Source organism: Castor canadensis, chromosome 6 (genome assembly GCF_047511655.1).
Source record: "Castor canadensis chromosome 6, mCasCan1.hap1v2, whole genome shotgun sequence".
NCBI classification, from domain to species: domain Eukaryota; kingdom Metazoa; phylum Chordata; class Mammalia; order Rodentia; family Castoridae; genus Castor; species Castor canadensis.
In genome coordinates this window covers 69,000,066-69,010,209 of record NC_133391.1, presented here as the reverse complement: position 1 = coordinate 69,010,209, position 10,144 = coordinate 69,000,066, and the positions used below count along the sequence as shown (strand labels likewise).

At 38.2% G+C, this 10,144-nt stretch overlaps 1 protein-coding gene across 2 annotated transcripts in view; it reads right to left on the bottom strand.

The window, feature by feature from the left end:
- Nucleotides 1–4,258: 4,258 nt before the first annotated feature.
- Dctn4 (dynactin subunit 4) overlaps nucleotides 4,259–10,144 on the bottom strand; it is a 31,688-nt gene continuing 25,802 nt past the window's right edge. For both annotated transcript variants that reach the window (XM_074076635.1, XM_020180220.2), the window contains 2 exons: nucleotides 9,576–9,673; nucleotides 4,259–6,964 (listed from right to left, as the gene is read on the bottom strand). In XM_074076635.1, coding sequence (XP_073932736.1) covers nucleotides 6,751–6,964; nucleotides 9,576–9,673 — 312 coding nt within the window. In that variant the 3' untranslated portion in view covers nucleotides 4,259–6,750. The remainder of the gene's footprint in view (nucleotides 6,965–9,575; nucleotides 9,674–10,144) is intronic.

Here is a 10,144-nt window from a genome sequence, read left to right as displayed (position 1 = left end):
AGAAACAACGAATCATTTTTCAGTATAAATATATTTGGAACATACTTTATGCTGAAAGGATTCGCTATCAAAAATTCACATTTAACTAGGTGCCCTGTATTTTATCTCGCAACCCCGTCCCTTAGGCAAGTATGTTGATCCCTTCTTTATAGAAAAAGAAATTGAGGTTTAGAGAGATTAAGTAACCTATTCTTGGTGTGGAGCTTAAAAAAAATGGTGAAATCACCAATCCAAAGACATTATGTTTTTCCAGTTTCTGACTTAGGGATCAACACATAGTTTTTTTTCGTTTTTGGAACAACTCATAACCGTTCTGCCGAAATTTGTATTAGAACTTCTTTCTAATACCACCTTCATATTTGACTTAATCATTTACCAGCATACTTAACAGGTTTATTAAATTTCTCCATTTTAAAATGTTTATTGAAAGTATCATACAAGTTTACTTTTTGTATGAATTTTTACATTCACCACAAGTATAGAATAGAGCCATCATCCAAGGAGTTCCCTTGTGCCTGTAGACAATCCACTTATCTCCATACTCAGCCCACAGCAACCACAGGTTTGTGTTCTGTCCCTATTCAGAAGCTCCTGAGCTTGGTTTCCCAATAAACCCATTATGTGGGGTTTGGTCTATCTAGTCAGTAACTGATCAGGTTTGAATCTTGTTATTGTGATGATTGCCTCAATGCACCACAGATTTCATATCCTCTAGCATTGTTTTATGCGTTAGTTGGGCTGAAAAACTTTTCTCAAGTGTTCATGCTTCATCCTTGCCTATTGCATGGTAAGTCTCCTGTTTCCTTACCCAGACTCCAGCATGCTTGAGTCTTTAATAGGCCCTGTGTGCCTGGGCCTGAGGAGTGGTTGCTTTCTTAACATTCTTTCCCCTTTCCTGTAGCAGTTAAACTCTGACTTGTATCCGTGACTGGTTTTAAAGGGGAAAGAGTTCCTGTCCTTGCTGCAGTGGTAGGAAATTTTTTATGGTCTCGGTACAGAATTGTTGGTTCAGAACTGAATTTTGTTCCTCCCAGGGGAAGAGGTTTTTCTTACCTTGTCTCAATAATGGGTTGTTACCTGGGGAGACAGCATTTTGTTCTTGCTTCAGTGGCTCAGGCCCTTCACTCCTAAGACCAGGCAAGGAGGCAAAGTTTCATGCCTTTCCATATGCATGCCTCCTGTATTCCTCCAAACCAAGCAAGATTCTAGACCTCCCACCCTATGGAGGTTTTATAGAGAGCTTGTGAGTGTACACCGCTACCTCCCTTTATGGCTTGGGCTCCCAAGGTTTTATACTATCATGCTAGCTCTTATTTGGCCTTTAGCAATTCTTTAATATTTTAGTTGTCTTCCTCTTACCTGCTTGTATAGTGGCCAACATTCCTTACTCTCTTCTCTGCCACAGGTAAAGCAGGTATGTCTTCTCTCCTTAGATGTCTGTCTTCAGAATTTGAACTTTGTGACAGTTCTGCCGCATTAGCTCTCTGATGTTTATGATTTTGCCACCTGTCCACTTTTTGTTTTTGTTTGAGTAGGGTTGACACTCTGTAGATACCTGTGTCATAGCCAAAAATTTCTGTAGCACTCCACTCAAACCGTTTTTCTTAAATTTATGAGAAACATTTCTAACACTTCTGCAAATGGAAAATTGTATATGTTTAGATGTAGCCTTCAAAAGTACAAAGAAAATGGAAGTGTTATTTAGAAGTGATGTTGTTGTCTGTGAAAACATGTTAAAAAATGAGGCCATTTTAGATGTTATAAACATAATAGTACTGGTACTTTTTCCTTGACTTAATCAGAAGGGGAGGGGTGTGAGAATAAGAAAGAAACAACTTTCCCATTGTTTCTGTTCTATATTATTTAATGTTACTTTCATTTAACACTTAAAGTTGTTACTTTGTGTAAATGTTGCACAGTGAAATATACTCACTGTACTATTAATGTCCCTGACCACCAGAAAATGGTAAGAGTACAGTTGGGTTGCTTAATGACAGGGACACACTCTGAGAAATGCATTGCCAGGTGATTTCATCTTTGTGCAAGCGTAACAAACTTAAGATGGTCACAACTTCACTGGGCTATAAAATCTTAATATATATTGCTCATTAACTGAAAATGTCATATGATGTACATGGCTGAATTGCAACTCAGTAAACAACTTAGGTCTGAGTTTTAAAATTTGTTCTAGGTTGCTCTTTAAATGGAGTGTAAGAGAAACAAGAGCCTGGATTTGGCTCTGATCTGGAGTTTGCAATTCAGTAAAGGAATAGCTATGCACACGCACCTCAAGAATGCAAGGAAAACGGAGGTACCACCCCGGAGAGGTACAGTGTTGTGAGTTAAGATCACATTTAGGTGGGAGCAGAGAAGTAACCCTGATTGTGAAGATAGGGAGAGTATTTTAGGTGGAGAAAATACCACAAGAAAGCACAAATCAAGTAAGCAGGTGTTTGGCTTCTGACAAGAGGCATAGTATATATGGAAAAAATGGTATAAAATCATCTGCTACAAAGAAATGTGCTATCAAGCCATGATAACATGTGGAAGACCCTTTAATGCATATTACTAAGTCGAGAAGTTAGTCTGAGAAGTCTGCATACTGTCTGATTCCAATTATATCATTCAGGAAAAAAGAAAACTATGGAGACAGTAAAGGATACTAATCTTTGCCAGGGGTTTGGGATATGGAAGGGATGAAGCAGAACAGAGGATTTTAAGGGCAGTGAAACTATTCTGTATACTATAAAACTATTCTATACGATACTATCAGTTGTCATTTAAACCCAGGGAATGTGCCACATGAATGACTGCTAATTCAAACTATGGACTTTGGGTGATAATGTGTTATTATAGGCTCATCAGTTAGAACAGTGTACTACTGTGGTGCCATATGTCCATAGTGGGAAATCTCTGTGCTTTCCCGTCTGTTTTTTTGTGAACTGCTTTTGAAAAATTCTAACAGAAAATCAGGATCTATGTAAAGGAAAAAGATAGGGTGCTTACATTTGCTAGATGTTGTGGGCTTTGCAGATATAGCAATTTTAACATAGGCGTGGTGGTGCACACCTATAATCCCAGCTACTCAGGTGGTAGAGGTTGGAGGCTCATGAGTTTGAGGCTAGCTTGGGCAGCTAGAAGACCCTATCTCAAAAACAAAACAAAAAAACCCCAAAATACTCAAGGGGCCAGGGGCATAGCTCAAGTGGTAGAGTGCTTGTCTCGCAAGTGAGAGTCCCTGGGTTCAATCCTCAGACAGAATTGGGAAAAAAAAATTTCCGTCCTAGTGGAGCTTATGTTTCAGAAGGCTGAGTCAGAAAAGGAAGTAAGTGTACAGTATATTGGATGGTGATTAGTGCTGTGGTGGTAAAAGGGGGACAGGTAGAAAATGTGTTTAGAGGAAGGCAGTTGACATTAAGTGGGATGGTCAGGGAAGACATGAAGTTAGTATCTGAACCAAGACCTGACTGTGGTGAGGCCGTGAGCTGTGTCTCTGGGAGAGCTTTCTAAGTAAATGCCATGACAGGCAACCTGCCCAGGTGACTGAGGAAGAGCAGGGCAGCTACTGTGGCTAGGCTGGACTGGGTATGAGGAGGAATAAGATATGGATTTGGGGAGGTTGAGGTCAGGGAAGTTTCAGGTCCTCTAGGACCTTATACACACATGCTGGCAGAAGCCACTGATGTGATGTCCTTGAATAGGTAAGAGGATGAGACTGATGGTCAGAGGTGGGGCTGGTTTGGACAGGAACCCCATAAACAATTCATCTACAGCAACAAGAGGGAAGAGTTAGGTGGGTACAAGGCAAGATGGATCAATGTCTACTTGTGCAGGTTGTACCATTTTGTGTATTTGAAAGGATAACTTTGTAAGCAATAACCCAGGAGAAATAAGATGGTAGATATGTAACAGTTACATAATGATTCTGAGAACATGTATATAAAGAGCTCAGACAATCACTACCTATCTGATGTTACAGTGAACTGTAAACTGTAACCTGGTGTAACGTTTTAGCTTAGTTCATGTAAAGAAATAGAAGGGAAGGGGGAACAGACATATAATGGGAGAGGGTGAGCATGTTCAGCATACACTGTATGTATGTACAGAATCATCACAGTGAAATCCCCTTGTATTATTAGTGTATGTTAATTCAAAAATAAATGGAAGGGAAATCGCCAGTTGATTTGCACATTACTAACTTGCTTAATTAACTTCATGCTACTTCCAACCAGTATTTGTGAAATGAAATAAAAGACACTTAAGGTTTGTCTGCTTTATTTCACTACACTAAGCAATAAGGCAAAACAGAAACCTGTTATTCATAAAGATCAAGGAGTGCCTCTCATTCCCAAAAGGGACCAAAAGGATGTTTCTTCACAAATATTTACGACATTTAGTTTATTATGCCTATAATATGCACTATAAACAAAAGAAAACTTTGGTTGTGAATCAGATTACAAATCCAAATTAATTTAGCCTTAAAGTTTCCAAAAGTATAGTTTCAAGTGCTAAGGATGTCTAACTCCACTGCTGTAGTGTACTGACTAGCATTAAAAACCTTATACCTGATCTAATACAAAAAGGGTAACAGATACAATTCCTAATTCACCAGCTGCAGGTGTTGAACCATTTCTACAAGCACACATAATAACAGCTGCACTAAAACCTGTCTGAGGAAACATTAAACCAATGGCTCTGTTATTCTGTAAGTTAATTTGGCTTCTGATAAAAAAAAAAACAAATCTATGATCAAAAGTTTTTGTGTTTCAGTATCACACAGGAGTCATGAAACCCATTACTTCAACATTATTACTTTTAGGAACAAATATCAGTTATATGCCATAAAGGCATACAGCCATACAACTGTGTAGTCCACACAAATGTGTAAATGTACAAAGTTATTCTCTGCTCTCATGCCCATTTTCTCTACTGGCAAATATCAAACAGTGGTTTCACAGCAGGCTGTAGCAGGTAGTGAAATAAAAATGTCATACTCTATGGGGGTCACAAAAGGTTAAACCTTTCTACAATCTCCAAACATGTAATTATCTCCCTGCCCCAACTCCTAAGAGGCTACAACTTAGTTATTAACCACCATAATGTTAGAGATGAATTTTTTTTCCCTCACACTGCAGCACATATATTACTCTGTGGGAATATCACTTCATAAAATGGGCTTGAGAATAGTTTAGTGTCTTTCAAAAATTTTTGCTGGGCACTGGTGGCGCATGCCTGTAATCCTAGCTACTCAGGAGGCAGAGATCAGGAGGATTGCAGTTCAAAGTCAGTCCAGGCAAACAGTTCACGAGACCCTATCTCGAAAATACCCAATACAAAAAGGGCTGGTGGAGTGGCTCAAGGTGTAGGCCCTGAGTTCAAGTCCTGGCACCACACATATACACAAAAAAGTTTCTTAAATAGTTTCATCTTTCAAGTGAGCAAACAAGGACTGTGGTACTATCTATATTGTCGATTATATATCTGATTTTTTTTTGAACTAAAGACTTAAAACCGAGGTAAACAGGAAATTTTTCTTTCTTCCAAATCTGTTGGCCACTAACTTTTAAAGAGAAATGGTGCAGCTGGTGGTCTACTTTGTCAAGTTTCATGTTAGAAAACAACACAGAAATTAAGATTAGCAACTCAGCTCCAGTTGTATCCAAGTACAGCGTATCTGTCAGTAGGTCACCTGGCTACTGGCTACTGGTTCTGGGCTACTTGCTGAACTGTTGTAATTTACAATCAAAATGGTCTTACTTGATACACCATATGATAAAAAGTTTTGGACTCAAGAGAATATTTCCCCTTCAAATCAGTAGAACATTAGTTCAGATCATGCTAAAAAACATCTAACCTTTAAAATGTTTTCTGCATTCCAGAAGTGAACTTGTCCACTCAGGTTTTCTTTGGGCTTCTTTCAGGTCCCAAATACTCAGCACAAATTCTTGAGTTAAAGAGCAGAGCAGAGGAGAAGAGGTAGGGAGTAAGATATATGAAGACTGCCTCCCTGGCAGCATTAACCCCCCAAGTAGTGTGGCAATATTTAAAATGAATGGAATTTGATATGACATGTAATTACTTGCTTTACATATTCTTCCTAAAAGTTTGAGAATGTAAGAGCAAATAATAAATGTCCTGTATTCACTTAGAAGAGGGCAAATGAAAGTGCCTTAAGAATTTCACGTTTTCCCCATCATCACAAAACTGAAGACTCTGTGACAATTCTATTTTTCTGGCAAATGGAAATCTATGGCAAAATGAGAACCATAATGACAAGTGAAGGGATAGGTTTCAGACTGCTAGATTACATTTAATGGAATGCAGAAAGCAGTTGGTACATTGAGACCAGTACTGGATCATTAAGGGCAGGTCCACCTTTGGGTTGTTACTTTATGTTTTGTCTGTCAGACTGTGATCCTTTGTGAGGTCAGATGGAGAGACACATGGTCAGTTTCTTAGGTGGTAAATCTAATGCCACTCTGAGGAACAGCCATCCCCTTTACTGGGATGGAGCTATGTTGTTATTCAACATGCAGGGCTCAGAGAGGGAGACATGGGTATCAACAGAGGTGAGAGCAAGAGGAACAGCAGTTACCCTGTGTTCCCACTCCTGTGTTCCACTCCTGGGAACAGGATTCAGTAGTGCATGGGTACATCATTATAAACAAGGCCTAATGAAGCAGTGTCTTCCATATTTTAACATGGTTTGTGGTGATACAGTCACAGCTGGGATCTGTCCAGGGGAACCTTTTAAGGAAGAAGCGGGCCCAAGCTGAGTTCCACATGCTGGGTGAGCCAGATGACTTCTGTGCCCTGGTCACTTTCCTCAGTGGGGCGGATGGGGGCAGCCAGGTTTTTAAAATCATGCTTCATCTTGAAGCACACGGTCACTTCACCCTCCTCACGCTGTGGGGTAACTTTGATGAAAATGCCTACTTTGTTGGCTTTTCTGAAGGCTATAATGCTGTGGAAAGATATGCACAATATTAGGTAAATCACAAGTCAGCCAAACCACTAAGATTTAATGATTTAGTCATTTTATGGCACAATGGGAAATCTCTTATATAACCACCATCCTGTTTGTCAGCAATGAGTAGTTTCTCCAAAATATATTGATTTATTTTGTTAATATTATAAAAGTAAAATACTATCATAAAAATTTTAAGTTGGAAAAAGTTAACTCTTTCCCATTATTATGCTCATAAGCACACAGAGACAAACTGTAAACACTCTGGTGTGTTTATACATATTTTTCTATAAGCTTACACTTTCTGCTTTTTAACAGACAAAAATGAGACATGCTATTCTGTAGCATGATTTTCTTCACTCTGTTCATCATAAAACACCTTTCCATATTGGTGTATATAAATATATAAATCTTCCACATTCCATTTAATGGTTGTGTAGTATTCAATCATGAGTTTACCACAATTAGCATATACTGAGGTTGCTGCAAACATCCCTTTACATTTACCTTTGCATATATGTAGAAGCTTTCAAAAACAAATTCTCTGCTAGAGATCATCTGGGAGTGGGGGTCTTGAATACTACAGAATAACAAAACCAAGCAGCTGCCCTGGTGTTTCCTGAAGTTAACTGAAGTTTAGTAATCACTGAACTAATTTTATCTTTACCTTCACTCTATTTTTCCACTCCATCCCATGTTATCTCTTCTCTGTAAATATCCTGCTGTGGGAGCTTTTCATCTATTCTGTTAAAAAAACTTAACATGTTCCCTTTGTCAGCTTATTGAGCTATTGCTTTTCAGCTCCAAGCCCACCTTTCTCTTGCTTTGTGACATAGGAATTGTACTAAACCCACCTCTGCTCTGTAGGCTGGCTCCCTATCAGGTTCTGTCAATGGGGAACTCTAAAGGGAGACAAACCCGGAAGAAGAACTGCTTTGCTCTTCCCTTTCAGCTTGTTTAGTTTGTGATTTGCTTGGGCATCCATCACTCCAGCCATGTCTCTTCTCCCAGGAACTGCCACAATCCAGTTGCAGTGGTCCAGTTCTTGTATAACCAGTTGTATCATGCCACCCTCCTCTACCACCATGAGATGCCAGCACCAGGCATCTTCCTCACTTCCTAGGAGGTCTGAGTTTCACCTCCATGGGGCTCTTTCAAGTTTCTGAATTTTGATAGCTCTTTTCTTTATTTTTAATCAATTATTTTAATAGTACATTTTACAGGAAACAGTACAGTAATTTAACACATGTATACAATATATAATGATCAAATCAGGGTAGTAAGAATTCCCATCTCAAACAGTGTTTTTTTTAAATTAATTTATGGCAACACTGAGGTTTGAACTCAGGGCTTTGTACTTGGTAGGTAGGTGCCTTACCACTTGAGCCACACCTCCAGCCCTATTTTAGAAATTTTTTGATTTAACACATAATAACTGGTACATATGAATGAGGTACAGTGTGAGAGCTTAATACATGTGTACAAAGTGTAGACAAAATCAGGGTAATTAACACTTTCATTTCCTTAACATTACTTTGTTCAAATAATGGATGTAATTTCTGTTCTTAGACTAGATCCTAACGGATAGATCTCTTTACCTAAGGAAAAGCTTGCTTTTTTAACATCTTGATTTTTAAGTATGATAAAGTGAAGTTTATTAATTACCCTGAAGGGATGAGAGTGTGGGCAAATTCAGTGATAAATCTACAGGTACGGAATACTATTTCCTGTCAATTAGCCATTAAAATTATGCCCTCAGATGGAGCTACAGCTCGAGTGCAGGGCCCTGAGTTCAAATCCCAGTACCAACAAAAAAATCATGTATTCAAAAAATAAAATTAAATAAAATACTTGAGAAAACATATTTAAGTTAAAAAAAAAGGCTAAAAACTATTTGCAGAATGATTCTAATGATGGAAGAAATATCTGGAAGGACAGATAACAAAACAGTAATGATGCTTGTCTCTGTTGGTGGGATAATTTTATTTTCTTCTTCATGGTATTAGATATACTTCCCAAATTTATACAGTAATCATTTTTATAAACCAGAAAAATGTTATTTTTAAAAATCCAGATAAAACTGTTGAACAATACAAGGTATAGGGGGAAGGGTAAGGAAGAGTAACAGAGAGGGTTTGACTATTAAAGTAAAATATATTTACAGGTAAAATACCAAGGCAAACCCTAACGAACAATGAACACACACTTAAATAATGAAGGGCAGGAATGTAAAACAGGTCATGTTAAAAGAAGGTAATAGTGGGAGAAGGAGGGTAAATAAAGAGGGTAAAGAAGGGCGAACATGGTTGAGATACTGTCTATTCATGTATGAACATGGAGCACTGAAGACCTGTTGAAGTCATTTTAAGAAGGGGAGTAGGGGGAAGAAGGAGAATAATAGAAGAGATGAACCAAACCAGGGTACAATGAATGAATGAATGAATGAATGAATGAATAAATAAATGTCAGAACAAAACCCCCTGTATAACTATCATATAGTAGTAAAAACATTTAAAAAAAACCAAAAATCCAGATAAGAAAACAAATATGTAAGTGGTCATCCTAAATCAGCCAACTGTGGTTGAAAGGTCACAAAAAGCTCACTCACTCAGGATCATCCTGAAAGTCCTGGGGTTCTGCCAGTTCATCATATTCTGCTGCTGCATCCTTGCCAGCTAAAACAAGCTCTTTGGGAGGCACCACCACCTGGAGAATAGACAGGTCTGTTTCAGCAGGGATTAGTGTGTAGCAGGACATTCATTCAACATAATATGGCCAAGTATTACACTGATCAAGACATTCAGAAGTAAGCAGCAAGTTTCAGGACACATACAGCATCATTCTCCTTATGCAGAGTCTAAAAACATTGCCTAGCAATACAGATATTTCTAACAAAAAGATACGCACAAAGAAACTTATGGGAATGATAAAGTCAAGTGTTACTTCACTGAGGCTGTGATGGGGAATTCAACCAGAGAACATATGGCACTCCCATTTTATCTTTAATGTTTCTTTTCTCCTTTTCTTTGTTTCCTTTTCTAAGGGGATGAAGAGTACATTACTTTTTATATTTTCTGGACTATTTGAAACAGTTTATCAAAAGAAAACAAAAGAGTGAAACAACAGTACTAACATACTATTTTCTGACACAGGGACAACTATGGTCATGGAAAATAG